This window comes from Varanus komodoensis, unplaced genomic scaffold (genome assembly GCF_004798865.1).
Source record: "Varanus komodoensis strain SLA01 unplaced genomic scaffold, ASM479886v1 scaffold8, whole genome shotgun sequence".
Lineage (NCBI taxonomy): Eukaryota > Metazoa > Chordata > Lepidosauria > Squamata > Varanidae > Varanus > Varanus komodoensis.
The window spans coordinates 418,826-433,599 of NW_025336481.1; the positions used below are offsets into that span (position 1 = coordinate 418,826).

A 14,774-nucleotide genomic window follows, 5' to 3' on the forward strand; every position below is an offset into this window, starting at 1 on the left:
CCATGGCATAGCTGCCATGGAGTACCGCAGGGGTCCATTTTGTCCCCCTTGCTATTCAACATCTACATGAAGCCGCTGGGAGAGGTCATCAGGAGGTGTGGGCTGCAGAATCATCAGTACGCTGATGATACCCAGCTCTACCTCTCGTTTTCCACCAATCCAGGTGAGGCAGTGGCTGTGCTGAACCGGTGCCTGGCCGAGGTAATGTGCTGGATGAGGGCCAATGAACTGAAGCTCAATCCAGACAAGACAGAGGTCCTGCTGGTGGGTGGTTCGAGCTCCTGGGTAGGTGACTTGGACCTTGTCCTGAATGGGGTTGCACTCCCTCTTAGGGACAAGGTCCGCAGCTTGGGAGTGCTCCTCGACCCAGAGCTGTCCTTGGAAGCTCAGGTGACTGCGGTGGCGAGGAGCGCTTCCCATCAGCTTCGGCTAATCCATCAGCTGCGTTCCTACCTGGAGGAGGATTGCCTGGCAACAGTGACGCACGCATTGGTTACTTCCCGGTTGGATTTCTGCAATGCGCTCTACGTGGGGCTGCCCTTGAAGACAGTCCGGATACTTCAGATGGTGCAAAACACAGCAGCCAGGTTGCTGATGGGGACTGGGCGTTACTCTCACATAACCCCAGTCCTCCACCAGCTTCACATTCCATCTGTGGAATGCACTCCCCAGAGAGGTCTGCCTGGCGCCGTCGTTATTTGTTTTTCAGCACCAGGCTAAGACCTTTTTATTTAAAAAATATTTTAATAACTTTTAATATCATCCATAGGTTTTAATTTGCAGCCAGGGTGAATCTGGATTTTATTTGTATTATGTTTGTTTATTTTACGAAAGCCGTCCCGAGCATGGACTGATGGGGGATGTGCCACAGTGCCCCCAGCCTATTTACGGGGGGGGGGGGGGTTACGCGAGCACAGAGCCGGGGGCCTTCGCCACACACACCCCTCCAGTTCCTCGAAGCTGAAATTCATATTCTGAGAAGTGTCCTGCACTGCCACTAATCTGAAGTGGGCCCCCGCTTCTTCCTGGGCCCCCATCCGGTGGAGGAGAGGAGAGGCGGAGCGCTGCTCCTGTGGCGCTTCCCCGCTGGCCCCCCGGCCTCCCCAGGGCGGGCTCCCCCCGTGCTGTGCAGTAGCCCGCCCCTCCATGGGCTTGTTGCGGGAGCACACGCTCACATCCCCTCGCCAGGCCTCCCGAGGGGCGACGATGTGGCTGCAGGGGAGGAAGAGGAGCGCCACGCATTTCGGAAAGAGCGGCGCGTGTGAGGTGCTCGTGCTGCAGCCGAGGCTCTCCGGGAGGTTTACACAAGTGTAAAGCTGGTGCAAGGAAGACCCTCTTGCTTTGCTCTGAGGGCAGCAAAGACAAGCGTGGGGGTCCCTCCCACCCCACTTGAGGGGGGTGCCCAACTTCGCGCCCCCTTTGACAGGCGTGCTGGGGGGAGAAGACGGCTGCTTGGGGGCTCCTTCTCATGGGCTGCGGCTACGCTTCAGAGGGATCGGAGCCGGGGTGCGAAGCGGGACTGGGAAGGGGCTGAGCCGAGCCCCCGTGATGGGGGCAGCGGAGGCGCTTCCGGCAAAGCCAGGCCCCCGGGTGGGTGAGAAGCCTCCGGGGACGCCAGGGGGCACGGCTGGCTGTCCGGAGGGGACACCGGAGATTCGGCTTGGCCGCTGCTGCGCTGGCCTGAAGGGAGGCAGAGAGAGGCCTGGGCCGAGTCGTGCGGCGGCTGCTTTGAACACTTCCCCACACGGGAGAAGAATTCCCGACAGGAGAAGGTGAGTGCAGCAGGAAGCGCCGCTGCAGCCCAGCTCGCTGCCTCCGCTCACTGGGAAAGCGCCGTCTTCCCTGGCTTATCTCACCTTCAGCGCCAGGTCTACAGAGCTGTCCGTGGCAACGGGAGGCCCAACCAGGGAGTAATCGATGCCGGCGACCTTGTCGATATTCGCCGTGACTGGAAGAGAAGGACACGATGCTCTGGGAAGGGCACGGCGGCTTCCTGCTTCTCGCGTGGGAGCCGAGTGCAGGTGGGGCAAAGAGCCCCCTCGATGCACCGCAAGCGCCCGTGGCGGACGAGGGCAGCACGGGCCGGGAGCCTCCGCGGGGCCTGGGGCCAGCATTCGCCGTGCCCCTCAGGGAGGAGCGCCGCCTTGGCCTTTCCCGAAGCAAGCGAGCGCGAAAGGACGAGAGGTTCGGACGGGAAGGGGGCTCTTCTGCACCAAGAACGGCGCACGGCCGGGGCCGCAGAGTCTTCTGCAAAAGCGTCTCCCCGAAGAGGGGTGGGCAACCTGCAGCCCCCCAGTGCTTTGGTCTACAACTCCTAGCAGCCCCAGAGCGCATACTGAATGGTGAAGGATGGTGGGACTCGCAGGCCCCCACCATGGGGGGGGGGGAACGGCCTGCTCTGACCCCTCTGCCTCCACCTGCTCTCTTCGAACTGCACAGGTAGGGCAAGCCCTGCTGAGAAAGGGAAGTCGATCCAAATTCTGGGCAAGGAGGAGGCTCCGAAGGGATCCGTGTTGTGCCGGGGAATAAATGCAGCGCAAAGGGCGTATTTATCACAGTGTGGAGATGGAGCACCCAAAGGCTCCAATTTGGAGGCCCAGTTCCGAGCCAGAGACGGTGTGAAGAGCGCAGGGAAACCGGTGTGAAGCACCTGCCTGCGTAAAAGATGCTCTTCCCTTCAGATCTATTTATTTATTTATTTATTTTTCGATTTATATCCTGCCTTTTTCCTCAAAGGGCTCAAGGCAGCTCACATCATTCTCCTCCATCTTATCCCCACAACAACAGCCCTGTGAGGTAGGTTGGGCTGAGAGTCTGTGACTGGCCCAAAGCCACCCAGTTGGCTCCATGGCCGAGCGGGGACTCGAACCCGGATCGCCTGAGTCCTGGTCCCGTGCTCTCCACCACGACGCCACCCTGGCTCTCAGCTGGCAATCAGCCAGTTACCTGCCCTGCATGAGGTGCCCTCACCTGGCAGAGTGTGAAGAAAGGGCTGCAGCTTGGTGCTCACCGAACTGCGCACCTCGTCACAGACCTTGGAGAATGGGAGGAAAGAGAGTGAGAGTGAAGCCCGGGTTACGGGGGGGGGGCAGGCAGGCGCTCCTGCGCTGCAGCATCCATCCGGATTCCTCCCGCCTTTGCGTCGGGTCCAGCGCGATCAGAGCGCCTTGGCAAGGACCCCAGCAACTGAAACTGGGACATGAAGGACTGACTGAGTCGGATTCCGCCCGGAACTGCGTCCCGTGTGCCTCCGTAATTTGCGGAAGACCAAGAAAGGGACCCAAGTGACCGGGGAAGGGAGAGATTTAGGAAAACCCGGAACCGGATTCCGACCTGGACCTGGATGCGGCTAGTGCCAGTGCTCTGAAGAGGAGCTTGAAAAGTAGCCCAGCACCAAACAACAAGACAAGGAGGACTTGTCAAGGTAATCAGCACCATTCTATCCATTCCTCACAGAGCACGTGCAGAGTGCCATTCCCACTCATGGTGCAAGAGCAGGCGTGCCCAGGAAACCAGGTGTTTCACGAGTGGACATGCTCAGCTGGGAAGGGAGGATCCGAGGCCGCTCACCCGCAGGGGTCCCCCAGTTTGAACCTGGTGAGGATTAGTGGGAAAGGAACGGGGCGGTGGGGAGCCCGGGAAGGCCCACCCTGACCTTACCCGGCCTTCCATGGCCTCTCGGAAGGCTGACTCGATGCTTCTGTGGAAGAGGTTGTACAGCCAGCTGCGGGGGGAAGCACACGGGGATCTCAGTGCTCCGTAGCGGTCGCCGAGGTGTGCCGCCCGCCTCCACGGGCTCGGGGCACAGGGCGCAGCGTCCGGGAAGCCCGGGGAGAGGCTCCGGCTTCCCCGCATGGGCTCCTGCCCTCCCTCCCAAGGCCATGTTGGGAGCAGAGCATCCCCCGCACCTCGGTGCACCAGGAGGGCAGCCCCCACCCTGTGCCCCGAAGGACGCTTGGTGCCGGGGGTCTCTTCACACGTCAAGCCCGTCTCTATCTAGGCAGCCCCGACTGGCCCACGGGGAGCAGGGAGGGCCAGGCCCGGTCACCCCCGCCGCCCCGTCCCCCGTCGGGCGCTGCCATGAATTCCAACCTGTGGAACGCGCTCCCCAGGGAGGTCCGCCGGGCGCCCTCCTTATTTGTTTTTCGGCGCCAGGCCAAGACCTTTTTATTTAAACGCTATTTTAACTGCTAATGGTTTATTTTAAATTGACCAGGCTGGGTCCACTATTTTATTTTATGTATTTTAATTATTTGATGATTTTATGATTGTAAGCCGCCCCGAGGCTCATGCAATGGGGCAGCATATAAGTTGTTTAAATAAATAAATAAATAAATAAATAAATAAATAAATAAGTTGTTTAAATAAATAAATAAGAATAAGAAAACAGGCGAAGGCAATGCTTGAAGCAGAGCCTCTTCCAAGGGTTCCCAGGTTTATCCACGGTGTTATGGACAGTGCCGCACGCTTTTCTTGCGTTGGCACCGCTCTCGTCTTGTCTCGCTCCTCTTCCGCCCCGAGGCCAAAGCTCTCAGCACAGCCTCGTGCCGGGCCGTCCCCAGAGAAGCGGGTCAGGGGGAGGCTTGCGAGAACAGCAAGCGCTTGTGTGGAGATCAAATGCAAGCACACGTCAGACCGGCTGAAATTGCAGAGTCACCAAACACCCCTTAGGACAGCTATCCCTAGCCGGAACCCTCCAGACGGGCTGGACTGCAATTCCCACAATCCCCAGCTGGGATGATGGGACGTCTTGAACACCCAACTGGGGAAGGCTGCCCGAGGCTGAAGGAGACTGTCCAAATGATGTTGAGTACTTCAGATCAGGATGTCACAGTTTGTGTGGAGGCTTGGAGAGGGCAGCAGGCAAGGCAGGGCAGCGCAGTCCCAGCTTCTCGCTGGCCCACTCCTGCAGCCCAACATCGAGTGCGGTTGGCACAGGGAGGAGGAAGCAGTGCCACGGGCCATTGTGTGGCAATAAGCACCCCGGGGAACGTGGGGGGCACCCCAAGGGTAAGCGAGGCAGAACGTCCCAAGTAAAGTTAAGCTGCAGGAGCACAGGGCCGAGGGTTGGCTGAAAGGCGGCCACGAACCACTCAGAAGCATCAGCAAACATACCCGAACCTGCCAGAAATATGCATGTCGACGTCGGAAATGCTGGCGCTGCAGTTCGAGGTGGAGACGGTCGGCCGCCCGGCAGGGCCGCTGCCCAGCCTGAGGGTCACGGAGATGGAGATGCGCTCGACCTTCAGGTCGAAGGAGCCACTGTCCCTCCTGGTGGCAGAGAGCAGAGCCCAGCCTGAGCCCCCGAAGCCGCAGCCCCTCCTCACCTGCTCCTGAAACCGCCAGCGCCCCCCCCGACCCCGGTGCTGACAGGCCTTCTCTCTGAACTGGACTGGCTCATGCACGGGGGAGGGGGAGGCTGAACTGGACTGGCTCATGCACGGGGGACACAGCCCTGCCGGGAAGCCCGGGCTGCCCCGCATCAGCACGCACTGCCCGAGGCGAGTGCCCCAGCAGGACCAATGCGCCACAGGGCAGGTTGTAGGGTCTCATTCCAAGTCTTGGACTTCTGGGCTGTTGAGGCTGGGCTGGAGAGGCCCACTCAGCCAGACCACGCCCAGGCCTGGGGACAGAAGCCCCCAGCCCTTCCCAGGGCAGATGCCCCGGCTGAGGTCACCTGCAGGCCAGGCGCCGCCGCTTAGCCAGCCAATAACTGGTGCACCATCCAGGTGCTTGGACAAGAGGACTGATCCGGCCTCCAGGGCAAAGCCTGGCAGGAGCCAGTTCGGGACACTCAACAGACAAGAGAGTCCTCGGAAATCTCCATGGAGAGGTGGGGGGGGGGGCGCATTTTCCCTTCCAGTCTGTGTGCCAGGACCAGGTCTCCCTGGGAGTAAGGGAGCCTGAGGGAGGCAGGAGACACAGCCAAGGTTTCCCTGGTATGGCCCCCGCTGTGTTTTCTTCAGCCGCGGGCACTAAGACCGACGGAGGAGCCAAAGGCCTTTCCGCAGGTGGGGGGGGGGCCTTTGAGGAGCCAGGGGGCGGGTGGTGCAGCGCTGTGCCAGCGAGACACACGCCCGCCTTGGCTTCCGCCCGCTGCTCAGGGCACTGGAAACCACGTGCCTCTTGAGGCCGCTTGCCGGGCTGTGCTCAGAATCCGACCGACCCGCCTGGCATCCTGCAGTTGTTCCCGAGTCCTTGGCGAGGCTTTTACCCGTCTTCACCAAAGCCCAGGTCGGGAGCTCTGGGGGTGAGGGTGGCTCGCGAGAGGGACGCCGGGCATGGGGAGCGCGCTCTGCCGTGGCAGCATCAGGGCCGTGCGCGAGGTGCAATGCAGCCCGCAGCCCAGCTGTGCTCCCCTGAGGACGCGGGTGGGCGGCCTGGAAGGGCCCCCAGGGAGGAGGACTCTGGGCCGGGCACAACCAGGGCCGGGAGCGGAGGGAGCCACTGGCCAGGCCCCACGGCTGCACTGGCCTTGCCCCCTCGCAGGGTTGCCTGCGGGCGCCAGGTCAACCGGGGGCTCAGCCGGCCTGCTCCGGTGTGCAGGGATGGCCGCGCTCCCCGCCAGCCAGGGCAGGCTGAGGGCAGAGGGGGAGGCGTGCGGGTGGCTCCCCCAGTCACTCCTGCGCCCTCTGGGGCCCCTCTCCGTCCGCAGCCAACAGAGAGGCAGCCGGCCCTGTTCTCCAGGCAGGCCCCCTCGGCACAGGCCGTCTCTGCCAGGCAGCCTGGGCTTCTCGGAACGAGCGAGCGAGTACGGAGACACTCACAGCCATCTCTTCCGCACCTTCCACTTGCCCGTCAGCGAAGTGAAGGCGTTGGTGATGGTGAGCCGGAGGCCCACGCCGGGGACTGGTGCCACGGCCGAGTTTGGCAGCTGGAAGCTCTGGATGGTCAACCTGTAGGAGGCAGGGAGAAGGGGGAGGAGCAGGTGCGGAAACAGACAGCTTGACATCACCTGGCCGGGGCCAGGCCTCGGCCCTCCCTCTGGAGCGCAGGGTCTCCGTGGGAGGAAGGGCTCTCGTGGGAGCACGTCCGGCCTGTTGTGAGTGGCCCAGAGGGCTGCAGCTGAGGCGCCCCAGAAGCAATACGGAGTCCTGACAATGATGATGAGGTTGGGATTCGGGGTGCTCCAGGTGGGCCCCCGGGCTGGCGGCTTACCTACACCTCGTGCACAGAGGGAGGTGTGGCGGGGCGGTCTGCCCCAGCATGTCTTGCCCCGAGTATTCGCCCCAGGCGGCCCTGCTTGGCCGTCTCTGCATGCAGGAGGCGGGAGGACTCCCGTGGCGCCGACGCCATTCAGTCGTGGCAGCGAAACAGAACAGCGGCTAGCAGTGGCCCAGAAGCACCACAGCAACGCGCCCCGGTAGGCACTGCAGGCCAGGCCGGGCTTCGGGGGGCCAAAACTGGGCGCCCCCGTCCCCGCAGTCGCCAGCACTCCGCCAGCAGCGGGCGAGGAGGCCTCACGCGGCAGCGCCACGGGAGGGAAAGAGGAAGGAAGCCGATGCGTGCCGCTCGGCCACGGAGGCTCAGCTCGCCGGCTGCGCGGGGCAACGGGGCAAGGCTTTCCGCAGCCGGTGGCTTCCTTCCTTCCGCCCTCTCCCGCGGGCCTCCCCCTCCTTCCGGCACCTCCCGAAGATTGCGGAGGGCGCGCAGTGCCGCAGGCGGAGGGCGAGCGGGGCCAAGCCGCTCAGCGCCGGAGATGCGCGCCTCCCGCTCGCCCGCTGCTTCTCCGCAGCCGCGCCGTGCGCTCGCCACATGGCCGGGCAAGAGGCGCCGGCGAGCCGCTCCGCTGCTCTGCGCGCTCCAGCCGCCGCTCCCGACGCCCCGGACTGCCGCGCAGTCGCCCCTTCCCGAGGCGGCCCGTGCCGGGCGCGCCGCGGCTCCGCGATCCCAAGCAGCGCGGCCGGCGCCGCAGCACAAGCCAGGCGACTGGCGCGGGTCCGGCGGGGAGCTGCGCCGATTCCGACGCGCGCTGAGCGCGGCCGGCGTTGCTAGCGCGCCCCTCCGGCGCAGCCCGTCCTGGGAATGCCCGCCGGGCGCGCCTGGGAGACACGCGGCCCGGCCCGGGCGGCCCCTTCCCTGCCGCGCGGCCTCACCTGCCGAAGTGGTAGTCCACCTGCCCGAAAACTCTGACGTGGAGGGAGCCCGAGAAGTCCGGCAGCACCAGCCTGGCCAGCTTCTCCCGCAGGCCCGCCACGGCCACCTGGCGCGCTGGAACAGAACAGAGCAGAGCGAGTGCCGGCGGGGCCCGCGGTCGTGCCCGCCGAGCAGGGGGCGAAAACGCCCGGGTCGCCCACGCGCCCTCCGCAGCGCGTTCCCGGGCACGCGGCTGGCGGGGAACCTACCGTAGTCCAGGCCTGGCGCGGTGATCCTGCCCACGAAGCCGGGGCTGGTCCCGGAGGAGCAGAGCGCCAGGGCGCAGAGGCAGCCGAGCAGCAGCAACCAGCGCAGGCCGCCCCGGGGCATCCTCGCAGCCGAGCGCTCGCCCATGCGTCCCGTCCCGCGGGAGGCTGCGGCCCGGAGGCTTCTCTTGAGCCCCGAGAAAGGGGAAGTGCCGGGACGGAAGCAGGGGAGGCCCTGCCGTTTCGGTGGGCAGCCCCCCTGAGGGTGCGGCTTAGGATCGCTGCTGCGCCCACATCCTGCCGCTCCTGTGCGCAGCAGGGCTGCCAAGGAGGAGGGGTGCGGCTACCTGTGGTGAGGGAAAGCTGCTCCGTACCTGCTCAGAGGCACTGGGCTGCAGTTGGTTTGCCACCCTGGAATCCCTCGCCGGTTCTGAGTCTCGGGCATCACAGCGTCCTTGGGACGCCAAGGGTCCCACTAAGGGTAGGCATGGATGGGCACAGGCCAGGGGCCCACTGTGCGGAGTCCCCGGATTTCTCCCCCACGAGGAGGCGCCAGAGCCTGGCAGTGGGACAGTGGGCTCACGGAGGCGCAGGGCCCTGCGGGCAGGTGCCTTGCCCAGCAGCCCCACTGCAGCCAGCCCTGCCACTGGGACAGCTGGTCGTCCACCATGGGAAGGGAACGTGCGGCCAGGAAGAACCGGTAGCAGCCTCTCTGCAGTCTGCCAGGGGGCTGCTTGGAGAGCTCTGGGGCTGGGCTGGGCCTCCAGGGTGCCTCCAGCATTCATAGCTGGTTTGCTTTCCTGGCACTTTTCCCTGCTTCCGTCACGCACCAGAAAGAAACGGTTGAACGGCATCCAAAGAAGAGGAAGAAGAGGCGATGAGCAAGATCTGGCCAAGACTGGGCCTCTCCGGAAAAAGTCAGCCGAGCTTATCTACCGCTGAGCTCATCAGGCACACCTAAAGTTCTGTCCCGGCCCTGGGGGACACGCTCAGATTGCTCCTGGCTCTGCCCACTCTTGGAGCAAAGCTCTCTCTCTCTCTCTTGCCCTCCCCCCCGCACCCTCGTGGGGTAGGGCTGCCATGTCACAACCTGGGCGCAGTCCCGGCTGCAGGTCCTTTGGCTGCGCGCTTTCTGGGCCAGCATCGTTGGCACCTGCGGAAGGACCCCATGCGGCATCGCTTGCTCAGGTGCGTTCCTGGCTGATGCTTCTGGGCATAGCAGTGCAGCACCAGTGGCGGAAGTGGGCCGGGCATCCCGGAGCGCATGAATGGAATCGCAGCTCTTCCCAGGCAGTTTTAGGTCCCCTGGTGGCTCACACGGCTTTTGTCGCATGATCCAGCTGCCTCATTATCTATTTATAGTATTTGCATCCTGCCCAATATTTAGCAGAAACTAGAGCAGTGGGCAGGAAAAAGCTGAAATAGATTAAAAATTAAATAAAAACAATGCATTAGAAGAAGATGACATTAAAATCAAGGCCGGTCAGCAAGAAGGGCTTCCAGGTACTGAACACGTTGGCATCCTGGGGCCACCCGAGCAGTAAACCCCAAGGATCCCATAGAAATGGGGCCACCATGCCCAAGTCTCTTCCCGACTCGGGCCGTGGGCCATGTGGAGCCACCAGGAGAAGGTCCTCCAGCAGCGTGTTCTCAGTGGCTGGCAGGTTGGTGGAGGAGAAGGGGTGCCCTGGGTGTTGGAAGTGGAAGGTCGTCGCAAGAGGCGCCCCGCTTCCCTGCACACCCACCGCTTGGCCGCATCGCATCGGCGCACCGGGGGGGGGGGGGGGTTCAGGACAGCTGCCTCTGTGCCATCGTGCTGCTTTTTAAACAACACCTCCTGAAGATGTCCCCGTTCCAGGCAAGCCTTCTGTGCCTTGGAACGGAACATGCTTTGCAGTTCGTTCCCGTATTTGTGCAATGTGCACGCGAACAGTATTGCAACACTCCCAGTGAGGAGTGCTGTATTCTGGCACTTGTGCAGGAAACCGCACTGGAGGTGTCATTCCGTGAAGCACTATGAAATTGCCGTCCTTTTCCATTCCTCTTGCCGCTGATGTTTATTCTGAGCCCCATCTTGTTGGTGTGCAGAGCCAGCTTCTGCTTTTTGGAACATTTCGAAACCTCCTTCCCTCGAGGATGTGGGGAGAGGTTCATCTTCCACTGTGCTTTTGTTTCTTCTTTGAGAAAAGGACAGGAAATCTTACATGGAATCACTTTGGCGAGGATTGCATTTGCTCGACACTGGAAAAGTGAGGAACTTCCCACCGATGAACTGATTCTAAAAAAGATCCTGGACTGTGCAGAAATGGATGGATTGACTTTATCACTGAAGGAGAAAGAAGACACTGACTTCTATCAAACTTGGGATTCTTTTTATTATTGGTTAGAGAAACGGGACTTGTCTTAGATTTAAATATGTTTCTAAATTATCATAAATGGAAAAAAGAGGGGCGTGGGGGCTGACCCAGCGGGCTCGATGTTTGTGATGATGGATGTTGTTTCTAGTTTTCTTTTTGTCTTTGCTTTTTTTTTTTAGGATTATAATTTCAAATAAAACTTATTAAAAAAAAAGGACAGGAAATCGGGGAGAAGGCGGAGAAGGTGCTTCCATCTTGGCTTTGACTTTCCTGGGGGCTCCAGGGAGCGATGGCCCCCCGTGGCTGGCCTCGCTGGCCCGTGCTTTTTTCTGGCGAGGGGAGGCAGCCTCCTTGCTTTATGGCAGGGCAGCTAGAAGGTTCCCCTCCCTGCATCCGCAGGTGTGTCCCTCAGGCCGCAAATACGGTGCTTGTTTGTGGAGTTGGAAGGGGCCAGAAAGCCATTAGCTTGAACCCATGCAAAGCAATTTCTGATTGTGATTTGCTAGAAGTGTATGAATTCACCGTAGGTAGTTAATTGACAGCTAAAGGCTTCCTAAATACCAGCATTATAGATGGAAAATATTCAGTAAAACTCAGTTTTGTGTGGGAAGAGAGAGATTGCATAGCCTTTTCTGCATCTGCAAGAAAGGGGCCAGGCAGCCTCCCCCTTCCCCCCCCCACCTTTCTTCTTTCCCTCTCTCCCCTCCTGGCCAGAGAGCTGCCTCAGTTCTGCAAGGTGTAGGGTGGGATCGGAGAGCGGACGGCCGAGCTGCGGGGCTGGAGCCAGGCTGGGCTGCCCAGGCCAGAGGGGGCTGGCTGCTCCAAGTCCTGGGCCCTGGGCCCCTCCAGGTGGACGCACCTGGGGAAGAGCAGCTCCTCCGCCCGGAAGGCCGGGGTGGTGTGTGCCGGCAGCACCAGCCACAGGGAGGGGAAGCCCACCCTCCTGTGCTCACGGGGCAGGACTGGGCAGGGCAGGGTGGCCTCACTCCCCCTGCATGGGCCAGACCGGTGCTCTCCCTCTCTGCCTGCGAGCGGCTCTTTTCCCGCTTCTCCTGTGCCCCCTGCACAGGGAGGGCTCTTCTGACGAAGGGACGTGGAGGGGCCCCAAGCAGCGCAGGGACCACTCACAGCCGTTTGGACGAGAGAGTGTGTACCTGGAAACCTACCTCCCCGCCTCATTAAGGGCGGATGGAATCAGGTCCAGAAAGCAATGAGCTGCGGGCAGAACCGCCTCCCCGTTTTCCCAGCAAAGCCCCCCCCCCCCCCCCCCAGGTCGTTTGGGGCAGCCGGGAGGGCCATCCCAGGCGGCCTTTGGCCCTGCTGGGAGCCTGGAGCACTCGGGCACCTTTGCCCGCTGCTCAGTGGCAAGAGGTGATGCCCAAGCAGCAGCCCTGGCATTCGGAGTGGCGCTGGGCCACCTGGTCATCTCCGGCTGCCGGCCACCCCAGGAGAGGAAGCCCTCCAGGCGCCATCTCCTCCGCAGCCCCGCCAGCGCCTCCACGTTCCAGGACGCAGCTCCCTCGGCGCAGTCCTCCGGCTCGGGCCCCTTTGCCCCTCCTGCTTCTGCCCCCCCGGCAGGACCGCCAGCCCCAGCGGGGTCTGCCTTCTCACGACGTGGCCAGAGCAGGGCGGCCCGGCTGTGCCATTTTGGCGTGTGGGGAAAGGGCGCTCTGGCTCGCTTTGCTCTCGGACCCGCGTGCCGTTCAAGGGAGAGGGAAGCCCATGCCCGTCGCCTCCCCAGGAGGGAAGAATAGGAAAGCGCGTCGCAGCGCATTGCGCAAGGGCAGCCCGGCCTCAGCCATGCCGGCGCTCCGCAGCCACAGCTCCCGACCACATGCACTCCCCCAGTCCGGCCGCCCGGGAGCGCCGACACGCCTGAGAAGGGCCCCCCGCTTTACAAAGCGCCGTGCTGCACACCCGAGGGGCCGGCCCAGCTCCCACCTGGGGGCGGAAACACCAGGCAGAGGAGACATGCGCCGGCGTGGGGTGTGGGGGGCCCTCCCCCGCCGTGCACTTGCATCCACCCTTCCAGCTGCTCAGGGCCACCCACGTCCTCCCCACAACAGCCCTGCGAGGTAGGTGAGCCAGAAAGGCTTCCCGAGGGCCACGCAGAGCATCGCATGGCAGGGCCACCACAGCAGGCTCAGTGCGCCGCCCCGGCCAAGCCGGCTTCTGCTCGCTCGCCACGGGGTCTGCGCTTCCTTTGCCGCAGCCGGGAATGTGTTCCAAACCTTCTTTAAGCCACGAATCATAGGGAGTTGGTGCTCTGGCTGGGGACTATGGGAGCTGCAGTTAAGCAGATCCAGGGGGCGACAGGCTGGGAGGAGCCGGCCAAGCCACCCTCTCCCCTGCTCCTTGCGGAAAGGAGGAAGAAAACAGGCCACCTGCCCCCTGGGAGGCTTCCTCCCCTTGGCCCTGGGGGTCCGCGTGCAGCCGGGGCAACTAATGCAGGCCCTGCGGCACCCGCTGGCCTCGGACTCCTGCGGCCGCGGCCATCGGTGCTGGATACTGTTTGCGAGGTTCTCTGGCCGTAAGGGGGGTGGGGAGCACCCCCGGAGCCACCTGGCCAGGATGATGCCGGGGGCCGACTGCTGGCATAGCAGGCCGTGGCACTGCAGGCGGATGACGGGCTCGCTGTCCGCCCCCCCCCCCCCCCCCCCCCCGCAGCCTCTGGCGCCAGTCCTGGGCCCCTTTGCCGCAGAACCCTGCGCTACCGCCGGCCCCGCGTCAGCACATGGGCCGCACACCCCAGATCGCCAGATTCCCAGAGCCCTTGAGATATGGCAGCGGGACTGCCAGCTCCCCCTCCCCACTGTGCACGCATCCCTGCCTTCTTGCTGGTTGCCTCCCCCCATGGCTGGCTGCCCTATCTTAGGAGTCAAGGCACGGAGCAGAAGGCGCTGCGAAGGGATGAGCAGGGATGGAGGCAGCACCAGTGAGATCACGGGCGTGGCGGAAGCTTTGCTCTCTGGCCGCCCCAGCAGCCCAGGGCAAGATCGCCCCGCTGGGTTCAGACAACATGGCAAGCTACCCTGAAACAAGCCGAACAAATTCACAGATGCTACTAAAACTGGGGCAGTGGCCACAACTGAGGAGCAGATACTCCAGATCCAAAAGGACCTGAGCAGACTATGGAAGTGGGCAGGAGACAACAGGATGGCGTTCAGTGTGGATAAATGCAAGGTCTTGCACTTGGGGCACAGGAATGGGTGTCATAAGTACAGGTTAGGGGACAAGTGGCTGGAGAGCAGCCCTTGTGAAAGGGACCTCGGGGTGCTGGTTGACTGCAGGCTGAACATGAGCCAGCCGTGTGATGCGGTGGTCAAGAGGGCGAACGCCACGCTTGGTTGCATAGCCAGAAGTGTGGCTTCTAGATCAAGAGAGGTGTTACTACCACTCTACACGACTCTGGTGCGCCCGCAACTGGAGTATTGTGCTCAGTTTTGGGCCCCTCATTACAGGAAGGATATAGCCAGGTTGGAGTCAGTGCAGCGTAGGGCCACAAGGTTGGGAGCCGGTTTGCAGGCAAGACTGAGGGAACTGGGTCTCTTCAGCCTGGAGGAGACTCAGGGGAGATCTGTTGGCGACATACAGGTGTGGGAGAGGGTGTCACACGGAGGTGGGTAGAGACCTATTCTCCCCAGCACTGGAAGGCAGGACGTGCTCCAACGGAGCAAAGCTCAGGGAGCCAAGGTTCAATTTGGATGCCAGGAAGCACTTCCTGACAGTCAGGACCCCGAGGGCGTGGAATGGGCTTCCACAGGAGGAGGTTGCGGCCCCATCAGTGCGGGTGTTCAAGGATAGACTGGACGTCCACATGGTGGGCATGTTGTGAGCGGAGCCGGCTGGAGCAGGGGGTCAGACTAGATGGCCCGGGAGACCCCTTCTGACTCGCTTGGTTTCTATGTTTCTAATTTGCTTTGCCACAGCCGGAGCTGCTCTGTGGTGAAGGCGCAGGGGGCTTTTCTTTCCTCGCCATCTGCCCTTCGGAACCAGCCTGTGGGACGGCTGCGCGCCAGACACTCCTCAGCGCTCACGAACGGGCACTGGCACAGCATGGGCAGAGGCCTGGGCT

General features: G+C 62.5%; 1 protein-coding gene across 1 annotated transcript in view; it reads right to left on the reverse strand.

Moving 5' to 3' along the window:
- Window positions 1-8,522, reverse strand: part of LOC123036490 (bactericidal permeability-increasing protein-like) — a 16,902-nt gene extending 8,380 nt beyond the window's left edge. The window contains exons 1-7 of the mRNA XM_044455776.1: window positions 8,346-8,522; window positions 8,097-8,211; window positions 6,768-6,896; window positions 5,116-5,271; window positions 3,661-3,724; window positions 2,971-3,034; window positions 1,857-1,948 (exon numbers count right to left, since the gene is read on the reverse strand). Coding sequence (XP_044311711.1) covers window positions 1,857-1,948; window positions 2,971-3,034; window positions 3,661-3,724; window positions 5,116-5,271; window positions 6,768-6,896; window positions 8,097-8,211; window positions 8,346-8,490 — 765 coding nt within the window. The 5' untranslated portion in view covers window positions 8,491-8,522. The remainder of the gene's footprint in view (window positions 1-1,856; window positions 1,949-2,970; window positions 3,035-3,660; window positions 3,725-5,115; window positions 5,272-6,767; window positions 6,897-8,096; window positions 8,212-8,345) is intronic.
- Between the last annotated feature and the right edge of the window lie 6,252 nt (window positions 8,523-14,774).